Source organism: Anolis carolinensis, unplaced genomic scaffold (genome assembly GCF_035594765.1).
Source record: "Anolis carolinensis isolate JA03-04 unplaced genomic scaffold, rAnoCar3.1.pri scaffold_7, whole genome shotgun sequence".
In the NCBI taxonomy this organism is placed as follows: Eukaryota; Metazoa; Chordata; class Lepidosauria; order Squamata; family Dactyloidae; genus Anolis; species Anolis carolinensis.
Window position 1 is genome coordinate 13,205,440 of NW_026943818.1, and position 17,500 is coordinate 13,222,939.

General features: G+C 40.0%; 1 protein-coding gene across 4 annotated transcripts in view; it reads left to right on the forward strand.

Annotated features, from left to right (window-relative positions):
* Nucleotides 1-17,500, forward strand: part of nacc2 (NACC family member 2) — a 55,925-nt gene that overhangs the window by 28,849 nt on the left and 9,576 nt on the right. For 2 of the 4 annotated variants that reach the window (XM_062959919.1, XM_062959921.1), the window contains exons 2-6: nt 6,117-7,013; nt 12,122-12,289; nt 13,894-13,999; nt 15,577-15,674; nt 17,256-17,500. The exon at nt 17,256-17,500 is cut by the window's right edge and continues 9,576 nt beyond it. In XM_062959919.1, the coding sequence (XP_062815989.1) occupies nt 6,194-7,013; nt 12,122-12,289; nt 13,894-13,999; nt 15,577-15,674; nt 17,256-17,500 (1,437 nt within the window). In that variant the 5' untranslated portion in view covers nt 6,117-6,193. The other 2 variants (XM_062959920.1, XM_062959922.1) reach the window with 2 other exon arrangements.

Sequence of the window (17,500 nt, forward strand, 5' to 3'; positions counted from 1 at the left end):
TCTTTCTTTCTTTCTTTTTCCTATCCTCCCCCCTGAAAAAAAAAAGAACTCGCCTTGGCTTTGAGTTTTCCTATGAAAGGGCTCCATTCATTGCAGAGAATGGCTTGAGTGTTAGCGAGAAGAAGAACGGCATCCGGAGATGCTTTTGTGCCGAGATTTGACTTGGAGAGAGAAAGAGACACACACACACACACTGGAGGCCGGCCTTTTTATTATTATTGTTGTTGTTATTATTATTATAAGACACACACACATGCAAACACACACTTTCCCCGGGAAGAGGATATGGAAACACGGATTTCGAGGTACGTTTCCCCAAAGAGGGTCGGAGAAAAAAGGAAGTTTTTGGGAGGTTTTGTTTTGATTTTATTTGCAGGATTTTGTGCATTGCAGAGGCAACACAGGCAGCAAGCAACCCTTCGCTCTCTTTGGATCCTACTCCCAATTGGATTAAATAGGACTCCACATCGGGACCAGTCTGAATGCAGTTTTAATGGGACTCAATGGGGACACTGGTGTGAGTTGTAGTTTAAATCGGACGCAATTCCGGTTCTAATTTGGATCCTGATTTATGTTGGACTCTGTGTGACTTATAGGACTCTCTGTGATCTTGATTTGGGTTGTAGTTTAAACTGGATTCAATACTGATTATAGAGAAATAGCATTCAATGTGGTTATTAGTTGTCGTTTCAATAGGGACTCAATGGGGACACCGGTGTGAGTTGTAGTTTAAATAGGATGCAATTTGGATCCTGATTTATGTCGGACTCTGTGGTCTTGATTTGGATCGTAGTTTAAACTGGATTCAATTCTGATTATAGAGAAATAGCATTCAATGTGGTTATTAGTTGTCGTTTCAATAGGGACTCAATGGGGACACCAGTGTGACTTGTAGTTTAAATCGGACACAATTCCGGTTCTAATTTGGATCCTGATTTATGTCGGACACTGTGTGACTTATAGGACTCTCTGTGGTCTTGATTTGGATCGTAGTTTAAACTGGATTCAGTACGGATTAGAGAGAAATAGAATTCAGTGTGGGTATTGGTTGTCGTTTCAATAGGGACTCAATGGGGACACTGGTGTGAGTTGTAGTTTAAATTGGACACAAGATTGGTTATAATTTGGATCTTGATTTATGTCAGATTCTGTGTGACTTATAGGACTCTCTGTGGTCTTGATTTGGATCGTAGTTTAAACTGGACTCAATATAGATTATAGAGAAATAGGATTCAATATGGGTATTGGTTGTCGTTTCAATAGGGACTCAATGGGGACACCGGTGTGAGTTGTAGTTTAAATCGGATGCAATTCGGATCCTGATTTATGTCGGACTCTGTGGTCTTGATTTGGATTGTAGTTTAAACTGGATTCAATTCTGATTATAGAGAAATAGCATTCAATGTGGTTATTAGTTGTCGTTTCAATAGGAACTCAATGGGGACACCGGTGTGAGTTGTAGTTTAAATCGGATGCAAGATTGGTTATAATTTGGATCCTGATTTATGTCAAACTCTGTGGTCTTGATTTGGATCGTAGTTTAAACTGGATTCAATACTGATTATAGAGAAATAGGATTCAATATGGTTATTAGTTGTCATTTCAATAGGGACTCAATGTGGACACTGGTGTGAGTTGTAGTTTTAATCGGATGCAATTCCGGTTCTAATTTGGATCCTGATTTATGTCAGACTCTGTGTGACTTACAGCACTCTCTGTGGTCTTGATTTGGGTCATAGTTTAAACTGAATTCAATACGGATTATAGAGAAATAGGATTCAATATGGGTATTAGTTGTCGTTTCAATAGGGACTCAATGGGGACACCGGTGTAAGTTGTAGTTTAAATCAGACACAAGATTGGTTATAATTTGGATCGTGATTTATGTCGGACTCTGTGTGACTTATAGGATGCTCTGTGATCTTGATTTGGGTTGTAGTTTAAACTGGATTCAATACTGATTAGGATTCAATATGGGTATTGGTTGTCATTTCAATAGGGCACTGGTTTGGATGACAGTTTAAACAGGACTCAATATTGGTTCTAATTTGGATCTCTGGTGTAAATGGGACTTGGTACCAGTTTGGCTTGTAGTTTAAATGAGACTCAGTGGGGGCACCGGCTTGAATTATAGTTTAAATCCAATTCAGTAGGGAGACCAATTGGGGTTCATAGTTTAAATAAGACTCTATATGGTTATGGTTAATGATTTGGATTATAGTTTACATAGGATTCAATATGGGTATTGATTTGGATTGCAGTTTATATTGTACTGGGGTAGGATCAGTTTGTATCATAGTTGAAATGGGACTCAGTAGGGGTCCTGATTTAGATTGTAGTTTGATTATTATTATTATTATTATTATTATTGTGTTGTCAAAGGCTTTCATGGCCGGAATCACTGGGTTGCTGTGAGTTTTCCAGGCTGTCTGACCATGTTCCAGAAGCATTCTCTCCTGACATTTCGCCCACATCTATGGCAGGCATCCTCATATCTCACAACCTCTGAGGATGCCTGCCATAGATGTGGGCAAAACGTCAGGAGAGAATGCTACTGGAACATGGCCAGACAGCCCGGAAAACTCACAGCAACCCAAGGCTTTGAATGTTTGATTTGGAAGCCACCCTGAGTCCTCTCAGGGAGATAGGGCTGCCTATAAATAAATTACTATTATTATTATTATTATTATTATTATTATTATTATTACTACTACTATTATTATTATACAATTCTGGGTGAACTCATTCAATACAACTTTGAGTCTCTCATATCCAAAATGCTTAGGACCAGAAGGGTTCCATAGTTAATAATAATAATAATAATAATAATAATAATAATAATTTATTTTTCTATCCCACCACCATCTCAGTTCTTTGCTGCTGGGAGGTGGGACTTGAGGCATAATTTCCAATGGATCATTTGGGCCACATAGTTGTGCCTCTGTTTGTAGTCTGTCTGTGCAATTTTCTTACAGCAGCTGAGGATATGATCCATGGTTTCGTCGGTTTCCTTGCAGAGTCTGCATTTTGGGTCATCAGTTGATTTTTCGATCTTGGCCTGAATTGCCTTTGTCCTGATGTCTTGCTCCTGGGCTGCAAGGATCAGGCCTTCTGTCTCCTTCTTCAGAGTCCCATTATTATTATTATTATTATTATTATTATTATTATTATTATTATTATTATTATTATTATTATTATTTGTCCTGATGTCTTGCTCCTGGGCTGCAAGGATCAGGCCTTCTGTCTCCTTCTTCAGAGTCCCATTATTATTATTATTATTATTATTATTATTATTATTATTATTATTATTTGTCCTGATGTCTTGCTCCTGGGCTGCAAGGATCAGGCCTTCTGTCTCCTTCTTCAGGGTCCCAATCGTAAGCCATAGTCAGGTCTTCTCCTTATCCGCCTTTCCTTCAATTTTGTCAAGGAACTTTCCATGCAATGTTTTGTTGTGACAGCTGTCAGCACTAGTTTGTAGTGTGGCTTTCTTGTACTGGTTTTTTGTCTGCTGTGCTTTGAGGAGTTTCTGAGTTTTGACTTCAATCAAAGCAGGTTCTTCACTTTGCTTTACATATTCTGCCAGGGCATGTTCTTTGACTGCTTATTATTATTATTTATTGGAAACCCCATAATATCTCCAAGCCGCCAGTGGGGTTGCCTATTGCATCCCAGGGGGGAAAGCATGCCGCGTAGCCCCCTCGTCTCCCTGATTTTTGTGGCCCCATTTAGTGTGGATTGTTTTTTAGGGGATTCCGTTCGAGACGATGCTTCCAGGAGGATCCCAAAATAGCTCCTGCTGCAGTTTTGATGCAAAGCCGCGAGAGAAAGAGAAGCAGGTGTTTATGGAAGGCAAACCTTTGCAGCGAGGCGGCTGCCTCAACCCTTTCAATGGGGATCCCGTGCCAAACATCGAGGACCATATAGGGACCCTATAGGAACTAAGCATCTCTTTTCCATCCTTCCTCCGTTTTTATTATATGATGCCAAACTACCGCAGTGTTGGGACATTTTAAAAACTTCACTGCCCAGCACAAAACTTGCTGCATTCAATTCTAGGGAAAGAAAAGGTATCTTTAGGAATAATTGTATGTTTTCCGGGCTGTATGGCCATGTTCCAGAAGCATTCTCTCCTGATGTTTCGCCCACATCTATGGAAGGCATCCTCAGAGGTTGTGAGGTACTGTATATACTTGAGTATAAGCCTAGTTTTTCAGCCCTTTTTTAAGATTGAAAAAGCCCCCCTCAGCTTATACTCGGGTGAGGGTCCTGGTTGGCTTATGTTTGCGTCAGCTTATACTAAATAATATATGGTACATTTATTATTTTTCTCTATTATTATTGGTATTATTACATTTATTATTTTTCTCTATTATTGTTGCTACTATTGCATTTATTTTAATCTTATTATTATTATTATTATTATTATTATTATTATTATTATTATTATTATTATTGTATGACACATCAAACAAGATTGACATGCTGGATTTCGTTTCACAAAATCCCAAGTCGAACACTTCCCAAGTGTCTAGGACTGTGTGATGTATTTTCGGATGATGCGCGCAGGTCCCAGTCGGGTGGCCTTTTGCAGTTGGCAGATCATAATTTTGTCAATATCTATTGTTTCCAAATGCCAGCTGAGATTTTTTGGCATGGCACCCAGTGTGCCGATCACCACCAGGACCACCTGCACTTGTTTCTGCCAGAGTCTCTGAAGTTCAATCTTGAGGTCCTGATAGCGGCTGAGTTTTTCCTGTTGTTTTTCGTCAATGCGACTGTCACCTGGGATGGCGACATCAATGATCCAAACCTTTTTCTTTTCCACAACTGTGATGTCTGGTGTGTTGTGTTCCAGAACTTTGTCAGTCTGGATTCGGAAGTCCCACAGTATCTTTGTGTGCTCGTTTTCCAATACTTTTGCAGGTTTGTGATCCCACCAGTTCTTTACTGCTGGGAGGTGGGACTTGAGGCATAAGTTCCAATGAATCATTTGGGCCACATGGTTGTCCCTCTGTTTGTAGTCTGTCTGTGCAATTTTCTTACAGCAGCTGAGGATATGATCCATGGTTTCGTCGGTTTCCTTGCACAGTCTGCATTTTGAGTCATCAGCTGATTTTTCGATCTTGGCCTTAATTGCATTTGTCCTGATGTCTTGCTCCTGGGCTGCAAGGATCAGGCCTTCTGTCTCCTTCTTCAGGGTCCCATTCGTGAGCCAGAGCCAGGTCTTTTCCTTGTCAGCTTTTCCTTCAATTTTGTCAAGGAACTTTCCATGCAGTGTTTTGTTGTGCCAGCTGTCAGCTCTAGTTTGTAGTGCGGTTTTCTTGTACTGGTTTTTTGTCTGCTGTGCTTTGAGGAGTTTCTGATTTTTGACTTCAATCAAAGCAGGTTCTTCGCTTTGCTTGACATATTCTGCCAGGGCATGTTCTTCTTCTTTGACTGCTTGTTTTACTTGTAAGAGTCCTCTGCCTCCTGATCTTCTAGGCAGATATAGCCGGTCAACATCACTGCGAGGGTGCAGTGAATGATCAATGGTCATGAGTTTCCTTGTTTTTCTGTCCAAATTGTCCAGTTCCACCTGTGTCCAATTTATAATGCCAGCAGTATCTCTTATGACAGGTATGGCCCAGGTGTTTATGGCCTTGATGGTGTTGCCTCCATTGAGCTTGCTTTGGAGAATTTTTCTGACCCTTTGTGTGTATTCTTTGCTGACCACAGTCTTCACATGTTCATGCTTGATGTTGTCCAGCTGTAATATGCCCAGATATTTATAGGCCTCTGGCTGGTGACACTTTATTGTTTGGCCATTAGGCATATTTATGCCCTCACTTTCAATGATTTTTCCCTTCTTCAATGCCACTGTCGAGCATTATTATTATTATTATTATTATTACCTTTACCTTTTGATTTGTGAGCTTCTCTATAATATATATAATTGATATTTTAGTGACCACATTTTTGTCAAAAGCCACCATAATGGTAGAAATAAATGCAACAGAGGCTGGATGGCCATCTGTCAGGGGTGCTTTGATTGTGCTTGCATGGCAGGGTGTTGGACTGGATGTCCCATGTGCCTCTGTTGTTGGTCTGACCCTGCTCCGCTTTCCTCTCCGCAGATGCTCCCTCCTTGTGACTCCGCCGCCGCCGCTGCCGTGACCGCCTGAGGAGCCGCCTTCCTCCCCCCCCGGACGCCATGTCGTCGCAGCTGCTGCACATCGAGATCCCCAACTTTGGGAACACGGTGCTGGGCTCGCTGAACGAGCAGCGTCTGCTGGGCCTCTACTGCGATGTCTCCATCGTGGTGAAGGGCCAGGCCTTCAAGGCCCACCGGGCAGTCCTGGCGGCCAGCAGCCTCTACTTCCGGGACCTCTTCAGCGGCAACAGCAAGAGCGCCTTTGAGCTGCCCGGCTCGGTGCCGCCCGCCTGCTTCCAGCAGATCCTCTCCTTCTGCTACACGGGCAAGCTGACCATGGCGGCCAGCGAGCAGTTGGTGGTCATGTACACGGCCGGCTTCCTCCAGATCCAGCACATCGTGGAGAAGGGCACCGACCTCATGTTCAAGGTCAGCTCCCCGCACTGTGACTCCCAAACCGCCGCCACCGAGGACCCCGGCTCCGAGCCCCAGAGCCCCTGCAACCCGCTGCAGGCCGCCCCCTATGCCGCCGCGGCCCCGCTCCCACTCCTGGCCAGGGTCAAGCACGAAAACCTGGAGCTGCACCCCAAGAGGGGAGGCGGGGGCGGCGGGGCCGACGGCGGGGGGCCCCTGAGGCTGTCCCGGGTCTCCTACTACGGGGTGCCCGGCCTGGCCGCCCTCGTGCCCGGGGCCCCCGCGGCGGGGCCGTACTCGCAAGGGGAGCGCACCAGCCCCGGGGCCAGCAGCCTGCCCACCACCGACAGCCCCACCTCCTACCACAACGAGGAGGACGAGGAGGAGGACGAGGCCTACGACACGATGGCCGAGGACCAATACGGCGGACAGCAGATGTACATCAAGGCCAGTGGCGGGTATGCCGGTAAGGTCCAAGCTCTCGCTACCTCCATTAGAGAAAAGTGGAATATTATTATTATTATTATTATTATTATTATTATTATTATTATTGGGGTATGCCCAGAAAGCTCAAACACTAGCTATCTCGATTATGCATATAAGGAAAGTAGGATATTAATTATATTATTATTTTATTGTATGACACAACAAACAAGATAGATATGCTGGATTATTATTATTATTATTATTATTATTATTATTGGGGTAGGTCCAGAAAGCTCAAACGCTAGCTATCCCGATTATGCATAAGAGGAAAGTAGGATATTAATTAAATTATTATTTTATTGTATGACACAGCAAACAAGATAGATATGCTGGATTATTATTACTATTATTATTATTATTATTATTATTATTATTATTATTATTATTATTATTGGGGTATGCCCAGAAAGCTCAAATGCTAGCTACTCGATTATGCATAAGAGGAAAGTAGGATATTAATTATATTATTATTTTATTATGCCACAGCAAACAAGATAGATATGCTGGATTATTATTATTATTATTATTATTATTATTATTATTGGGGTATGCTCAGAAAGCCCAAATGCTAGCTATCTCTATTAGTAGTCAATGTTTTTGTAGTCAATGTTTTCAATGCATTGCAATGTTTTGGTGCTAAATTCGTAAATACAGTAACTACTACATAACATTACCGTGTATTGAACTGCTTTATTGTCAATTTTTTGTATAACATGATGTTTTGGTGCTTAATTTGTAAAATTATAACATAATTTGATGTCTAATAGGCTTTTCCTCAATCCCTCCATATTATCCAACATTTTCGCTTATCCAACGTTCTGCCGGCCCATTTATTTTGGATAAGTGAGACTCTACTGTATATATATGTGTGTGTGTGTGTGTGTGTGTGTGTTGTGTGTGGATATAAATATATTTTTGGGTATCTGTTGATATTGTGTCTATGAGTATTTATCTATATAGATAGATATGTGTATGGGTATAAATATATTTTTATATACAGTATATATATGTGTGTGTGCGTTGTGTATGGATATAAATATATTTTATGGGTATCTGTTGATATTGTGTCTATGGGTATTTATCTATATAGATAGATATGTGTATGGGAATAAATATATTTTTATATACAGTATATATATATGTGTGTGTGTGTTGTGTATGGATATAAATATATTTTATGGGTACCTATTGATATTGTGTCTATGGGTATTTATATAGATAGATATGTGTATGTGTATAAATATATTTTATATACAGTATATATATGTGTGTGTGTGTTGTGTATAGATATAAATATATTTTATGGGTACCTATTGATATTGTGTCTATGGGTATTTATATAGATAGATATGTGTATGTGTATAAATATATTTTATATACAGTATATATATGTGTGTGTGTGTTGTGCATAGATATAAATATATTTTATGGGTACCTATTGATATTGTGTCTATGGGTATTTATCTATATAAATAGATATGTGTATGGGTATAAATATATTTTTATATACAGTATATATATGTGTGTGTGTGTGTGTGTGTGTAGTGTATGGATATAAATATATTTTATGGGTACCTATTGATATTATGTCTATGGGTATTTATCTATATAGATAGATATGTGTATGGGTATAAATATATTTTGGGTATCTGTTGATATTGTGTCTATGAGTATTTATCTATATAGATAGATATGTGTATGGGTATAAATATATTTTTATATACAGTATATATATGTGTGTGTGTGTTGTGTGTGGATATAAATATATTTTATGGGTACCTATTGATATTGTGTCTATGGGTATTTATCTATATAAATAGATATGTGTATGGGTATAAATATATTTTCATATACCTAGGAAGCTAAGCAGGGTCAGGCCTGGATGGCGCTTGGAAGGGAGACCATCAAAAGCCCCTCTTGAGATTCCCTAGGAAAACCTTAGGAATCTAGGATTGTCAACGACTTGAGAAGACAAACAACCAGGGGCTGTTTGGGCCAAAGATTTTTCCCTTCCTTTCTTTCTTTCTTTCTTTCTTTCTTTCTTTCTTTCTTTCTTTCTTTCTTTCTTTCTTTCTTTTGGGATTAACTGGGGCAAACCAAGGGAGGGTTCCCTTTCTGCAGCAAAAGCACACGAAAAAGGGCAGATTTAACCAATGCTGCAGGCAGGCAGGCCGTTTACATTGATTTTGCTAGGAATTGCCGATGGCTTGACCAATACGACAAATACGAACGGGGCTATATCTTGTATATTGTCTCATTTCTGCAATTGGTGTTTGTAAGCCTGAATGCAAGCGCTTTGCCTTGCGGAAGGGCCGAAAGAATCAAATGGTGGAGGCCTTTTTGCTGAAGTAGCAGCTTTCCTTGGCAATGCGGCTGTGATGGAGAATGTTTCCGCCTGAATTTACCCCATTTATTTGGCTTGGATTCATTAAAAAAACTGTTTAATGTCCCTAAGGACTTCTAGGTATTTGAAATGCAAAACTTCATTAGGAAAAGGACGCTTGGGAGGTGGGATGGGGTATTGATTTTTATAAATTCAAAGCTTTTGCATGAACTATACTATTGTTATCATCATGTTTATTATTATTACTATATATACTCAAGTATAAGCCTAGTTTTTCAGCCCTTTTTTTAAGACTGAAAAAGCCCCCCTCGGCTTATACTCGGGTGAGGGTCCTGCTTGGCTTATATTTGGGTCAGCTTATACTCGAGACTATATGGTACATTTATTATTTTTCTCTATTATTATTGGTATTATTACATGTGTTATTTTTCTGTATTATTATTGCTACTATTACATTTACTTTATTTTTATTATTATAATTAATACATTTATTATTTCACTCTGATATTATTATTATTATTATTATTATTGCATTTATTATTTTACTCTATTTATTATTACTTGTATTATTATCCTATATTATATTTATTATATTTATATACAGTAGAGTCTCACTTATCCAACACTCACTTATCCAACGTTCTGGATTATCCAATGCATTTTTGTAGTCAGTGTTTTCAATACATCATGATATTTTGGTGCTAAATTTGTAAATACAGTAATTACTACATAGCATTACTGTGTATTGAACTACTTTTTCTGTCAAATTTGTTGTATAACATGATGTTTTGGTGCTTAATTTGTAAAATCATAACCTAATTTGATGTTTAATAGGCTTTTCCTTAATGCCTCCTTATTATCCAACATATTTGCTTATCCAACATTCTGCTGGCCTGTTTATGTTGGATAAGTGAGACTCTACTGTGTTTGATATTATTATTATTATTATTATTATTATTATTATGATTGTTATCATAACCATTTATTTTAAATATTTATTGTTATCATGATGTCATTATCTTGAGTATCACCGTGATCATCATTACAGTAGAGTCTTGTTTATCCAACATAAACAGGCCGGCTTATACTCGAGTATATATGGTAATAATATTAATCATATATTATATATTAAATGTAATATTACTAATAATATTACCATATAATGATATAGTACAATATAGTGATTTAATGCTTATATTGTGCTATGCTAATAATATATTGTATGTTCATTTGATTTGTAAGCCTCTCTGAGTCCCCTCCGGGGTGAGAAGAGCAGGATATAAATGTTGTAAATAAAATAAAATAATAAATAAATAGTGTGCTCTGGATGTAGGTGAATTGCAAGTCCTATAAATTCCGCCAGCCAAGCACAAGTTGTTCAGAAAATATACTAAATTCTTTTCTGGAAAAACTATACAACTTTTACTGTTATTATTTTGGATTTCTGCATTCATACACATGAGAGAGGTTGTCACTGGACATAGTATGTCCATAGGGAATCTGCTATTTGCATGCAAAGTGATACAGTAGAGTCTCACTAATCCAAGCCTCACTTATCCAAGCCTCTGGATTATCCAAGCCATTTTTGTCATCAATGTTTTCAATATATCGTGATATTTTGGTGCTAAATTCGTAAATACAGCAATTACTACATAGCATTACTGCGTATTGAACTACTTTTTCTGTCAAATTTGTTGTATAACATGATGTTTTGGTGCTTAATTTGTAAAATCATAATCTAATTTGATGTTTAATAGGCTTTTCCTTAATGCCTCCTTATTATCCAACATATTTGCTTATCCAACATTCTGCTGGCCCGTTTATGTTGGATAAGTGAGACTCTACTGTATTGTATCAAACTAAGGTTATATATACTCACTAGCTGTGCCCGGCCACGCGTTGCTGTGGCAAAGTGGTGGTGGTATTGGTTAAAAATTGTTGTGTATTTTTTATTTGACATTTGTATTTTTTTATTAATTTTATTGTAAGTTATAGAATCATAGAATCATAGACTAGTATAGTTGGAAGAGACCTCATGGGCCATCTAGTCCAACCCCCTGCCAAGAAGCAGGAAATCGCATTCATAGCACCCCCGACAGATGGCCATCCAGCCTCTGTTTATCTTTTTATTTATTATATTTTATTATTTTCTTGTATTATTTTTAGTTATTTTCTGTTATTACAGTATTTTATTGTATTAATTTTTTAGTGTTTTTTATTATTTTTTAGTGTTTTTTATTATTTTTATTGGGTTGCTAGGAGACCAAGTTGGAGGAGCTTAGCCTTCTAACTGGCAGCAATTGGATAAAAGCAATTATTCCTCTCTCTCTAATTAGGACTTTATTTTTCTTTTCTTTTTGTTGTATCAACCTAGAGCCGTGAATGATGGGTTGTGTTGTCAAATTTAGAGGTTGGGGGGGCCTGTAGTTTTGTTGTTTTGTCCGCTGCCCTGATGCCATCACTCTTTTATATATATAGATATGCATTTTCACTGTCTAAATTAGGGCAAAGAGCTCTAAGCTTGTTGCCTTGAAAATTCAGCAATTTCCTCTCTATTGAAGACTTCTATTGCATTTTGCACTAAGTGAGCTTTCGCTTGATAACAGTGGCACAGCTTCTTGTCCTTGCTCCTGTTCCATGGTTTCTTTGGCAGGGCTTGGATTATATTGCTGCAGCACCACATAGGCGGGCTTCTGACACACCCAATTCCTCATTTCGCGTCTCGTTCTCCTTTCTCCCGCAAGGGCCTCCAGAGAAGCCGGAGCCGGTGCCCTTGGAGAGCCGGTCGTGCGTCCTGATCCGCCGCGACTTGGTGGCCCTCCCGGCCAGCCTCATCAGCCAGATCGGCTACCGCTGCCACCCCAAGCTCTACTCCGAAGGCGACCCTGGCGAGAAACTCGAACTCGTGGCAGGTATGGTGGACTACAACTCCCATCATCCCCCTCCAAAGACTTCACTCATGTATAACTGATATTATATAGATTTGTATTGATGCAGCCAAAAATCGTATTGGCCTTTTTCGCTGCCGCATCACACTCTTGACTCAGGTTCAGCTTGTGGTCTCTTAAGATCTATCTATCATATGTTATTTGAGTGATTATATTCCTTCTGTTTATGTGATTATTTTAGTCAATTGTTATGTTTTGTTTTTGTTTTTAATTCTTATAGCGTTTTATAGTGTTTTCAGTGTTTAATTGTACAAAGTTTTATGCTGATTTTATATTGGAAACCGCCCTGAGTCCCTTTCGGGAGAGAGGGTGGTATACAAATAAACTTTTACTTACTTACTTACTTACTTACTATCTATCTATATATAGTTTTACTCATGTATATCTGATATTAATGTGTGTGTGTATAAATATATGTATGTATGTATCTATGTATATTTTGTATTGCTGCGGCCTAGAATTGTATTGGCCTTTTTCGCTGCCGCATCACACTCTTGACTCAGTTTCAGCTTGTGGTCTCTTAAGATCCCTTTCTCTCATAAATAGATAGATAGATAGATATAGTTTCACTCATGTATATCTGATATTTGTGTGTGTGTGTATATGTATGTATATTTGTAGTAATAGGGCCTTTTTCGCTGCCGCATTACACCTTTGACCCATGTTCAGCTTGTGAGCTCCTAAGACCCCTTTCGCACACACACACACACACACACATGTTTCATTCATGTATATCCAATATTACTTTGTCACACACATATATATACATGTATACATATATAGTACATACATACACTGGTGTGTGTGTGTGTGTGTGTGTTGGTATTGATGCAACCTAGGATCGTATTGGTCTTTTTCGCTGCCGCATTACACCTTTGACCCATGTTCAGCTTGTGAGCTCCTAAGGCCCCTTTCTCATATATATATATATACAGTAGAGTCTCACTTATCCAACACTCGCTTATCCAACGTTCTGGATTATCCAAGGCATTTTTGTAGTCAATGTTTTCAATACATCGTGATATTTTGGTGCTAAATTCGTAAATACAGTCATTACAACATAACATTACTTCCTATTGAATTACTTTTTCTGTCAAATTTGTTGTCTAACATGATGTTTTGGTGCTTAATTTGTAAAATCATAACCTAATTTGATGTTTAATAGGCTTCTCCATAATCTCTCCTTATCATCCAACATATTTGCTTATCCAACATTCTGTCGGCCCGTTTATGTTGGATAAGTGAGACTCTACTGTATGTATATTTGTATTGATGTGGCCTAGAATCGTATTGGCCTTTTTTGCTGCCACATTACACTCTTGACCCATGTTTAGCTTTTGAGCTCCTAAGGCCCCTTTCTCATATATATATATATATATATATATAATGTGTGTAGTGTGTGTATTGATGCAGCCTAGGATCGTATTGGCCTTTTTTGCTGCTGCATCACACTCCTGACTCAGGTTGAGCTTGTGGTTTCCCAGATTCCCAAATCCTTGGTGCCTTTTGCCAAGCCCTCCACCCAGAGACTAAATGGCATTGGCCTTTCTCTCCTCTCTCTTTCCCAGGCTCGGGCGTCTACATTACCCGAGGGCAGCTGATGAATTGCCACCTGTGCGCAGGCGTCAAGCACAAAGTCCTCCTCCGGCGCCTCCTGGCCACCTTCTTCGACAGGTAAACATCCTCCTCCTTTTCCTCCAGCGTCATCTTCTTCTCCTTCTCTTTCCCTTCTTCTCCTTCTCCATCGTCGTGTCATCTCCTTTTTCTCCTTCTCTTCCTCCTCCATCACCACTTTCTCTTCTTCTTTCTTCTCTTTCTCCTCTCCCTCAGTTGTCATCTTTTTCTCCATCAACTTCTATTCCTTCTCCTCCTTTTCCTCCCCTTCTTTCTTCATGTTGTTTCCTCCTTTTCCTCCTTCTTTTCATCCTCTTTCTCTACCTCCTACTCCTCCATTGTCATCTTCTCCTTCTCTTCCTTCTTCTTTTCCTCCTTCTTCGTCTATCTATCAATCTGTTCATCCATCCGTCCATCCATCTATCTTCCTATCTGTCCGACCATCCATTCGTCAGTCCATCTATCTATGTATCTATTTTTTTCTTTTCCTCCTTTCTTTTTCTTCTCCTGCTTCTTCTCCTTCGTCGCCTTCTCCTTTTTCTCCTCCATTGTCGTCATCTCCTTCCTCTCCTCCTTCTCTTCCTTCATTTCCTCCCCCTCCTCCCCCTCCTATATCTGTCTGTCTGTCTATCTATATCCATCTATCCATCCATCTATTCATCTCTATCCATCCATTCGTCTATCCATCCATCTATTCATCTATCTATCTATCTATCTATCTATCTATCTATCTATCTATATCCATCCATCCATCCATCCATCCATTTGTCTATCTATCCAGTCATCCATTCATCTATCCATATATCCATCCATCTATTCATCTGTCTGTCTATCTATCCATCCATCCATTTTGATATCTATCTATCTATCTATCTATCTATCTATCTATCAATCTATCTATCTATCTATCTATCTATCTATCTATCAATCTATCTATCTATCTATCTATCTATCTATCTATCTATCTATCTATCCATCCATCCATCCATCCATCCATCCATTCAGATACCTATCTATCCATCCATCCATCTATCCATCCATTTGGATATCTGTCTGTCTGTCTATCCACCCATCCATCTATCTATCTATCTATCTATCTATCTATCTATCTATCTATCTATCTATTTCCATCCATCCATTTATCTGTCTGCCTGTCTATCTATCTATCTATATCCATCCATCTATCCATCCATTTGTCTATCTATCCACCCATCCATCTATTCATCTGTCTATCCATCCATCTGTCCATCCGTCCATCCACCTGGATATCTGTCTGTCTGTCTGTCTGTCTATCCATCCATCCATTCGGATATCTGTCTATCCATCCATCTGTCCATCCATCCATCGTCTGTCTACCCATCCATCCATCTATTCATATGTCTATCCATCCATCCATCCACCCATCCATTCATCTACCTGTCTATCTATATTTCTTCTTTTCCTTCTTCTCTTCTTTTTTCTTCTTCTCCCTTTTCTTCTTGTCTTCCTCCCATCATCTTCCTCCACCATCTCTTTCTTCTCCATCTTTCTCTTCTTCTTCTCAAGGGTTGTGGTTGTGGGAAGCGGGTGAATGGGGTCTCTTTTCCCGCTGCTTTGCTCCTGACCTTGGCTTCCATTCTTGCTTCTTCCGGAAACAGGAACACTTTGGCCAACAGCTGCGGGACGGGAATCCGGTCTTCCACGAGCGATCCCAGTCGAAAGCCTCTCGACAGCCGGGTCCTTAATGCTGTGAAACGTAAGTGAGGAAAGGGGCAGAAGTTTATATATTTTATTGCAAAATCTGGAATGAAGGTCTTTGGAGGAAGGGGGGACGATCCGAGCTCCAGAAATCTCCATTTTGGGTTTTGTAACCTGCCTGAAAACCTTGGAGGCATGAAAAAGGAGAGAAGAGTGGAGATGCAGAGACCTCTGTTTCACAATTTCAAAACTCTCTTACCTTCAGAGGAGGGAGGGGAGGGTAAATCAGCCCCAAACGGCTCTGCGACTAAGGAGACAGACTACCTTAAAATAAGTCACCAAACTTATTTTAAATTGACTCAAAAATAAGCATTTGAGTCTCCCTGATCCCTTCAACTGAGGGTCAGTCTTCACTGTACCTCATCAGGGCACAGACTACCTTAAAATAAGTCACCAAACTTATTTTAAATTGACTCAAAAATAAGCATTTGAATCTCCCTGATCCCTTCAACTGAGGGTCAGTCTTCACTGTACCTCATCAGGGCACAGACTAACTTAAAATAAGTCACCAAACTTATTTTAAATTGGCTCAAAAATAAGCATTTGAGTCTTCCTGATCCCTTCAACTGAGGGTCAGTCTTCACTGTACCTCATCAGGGCACAGACTGCTTCTTTTTCAAACCTCCACCAAAACGGTAGTTGGCTCCGCCCACTTCTCCATGGCAACCAACTCATGAGTGCAGAGTAACTGAAATATTGACCCTTTTAAAACGCAATCAAACATGACATCTGTAAACTAAAAATTTCACACTTCGTTACAGTAGATCAATAGGTACTGCTCTGGTGCGAAGGTAACGGCACTCCATGCAGTCATGCCAGTGGCCACATGAACTTGGATCAGGGGCGGCTCAAGCTATATGCGAACTACGCAATTGCGGAAGGCGCAAACCTCTGGGGGGGGGGGTGGCATTTGAGGCACCAAAAATATTTTCTTACACTTGAAAATTACCTAGGGCCGGCCCTGCCTTGGAGGTGTCTACAGACAACGCCGGCTCTTCAGTTTAGAAATGGAGATGAGCACCAACCCCTAGTCTAGACACGACTAGACTTCGTGTCTTTACGTTAACTTACTGTGTTTCCCCGAAAATAAGACAGTGTCTTATATTAATTTTTGCTCCCAAAGATGTGCTAGGTCTTATTTTCAGGGGATGTCTTATTTTTCCATGAAGATTTATTGTTGAACAAAAAATGAACATTTATTATATACTGTACAGTAGTTGTCATCACAAACCAGCATAACCAGACAAACTGTGAATCCTATCAAGAATTTCTTGTTACTACCATTATTTCCATTTTACAACTGGTATGTACATTTACCAACCCTGCATGCTCTGGTGTTCTGTTCGGCGGGCCTGCTTCCAAACAAAAACTTTGCTAGGTCTTACTTTTGGGGGAGACCTTATATTTAGCAATTCAGCAAAACTTCTACTAGGTCTTATTTTTCGGGGATGTCTTATTTTCGGGGAAACAGGGTAGTGAATTGACAATGCGGGTATTCTTTATGGTGTCCTTGGCACCCCACACCTTCGCTTGAGACTCCTTGAATGAAGGCTAAACTAGACCTCCCTTTCCTTGGCAGTGTACTGTCAGAACTTTGCCCCGAGCTTCAAGGAGAGCGAGATGAACGTCATTGCGGCCGACATGTGCACCAACGCCCGGCGGGTGCGCAAGCGCTGGCTTCCCAAGATCAAGTCCATGCTGCCGGAGGGCATGGAGGTCTACCGCTCCGTCATGGGGGCCACCGCCGCCGCCAACGGCCTCCACTTGGACCCGGATTTCCAGCCGCCCACCGCCCAGATCTTCGAACAGCGCATCTACGCCGAG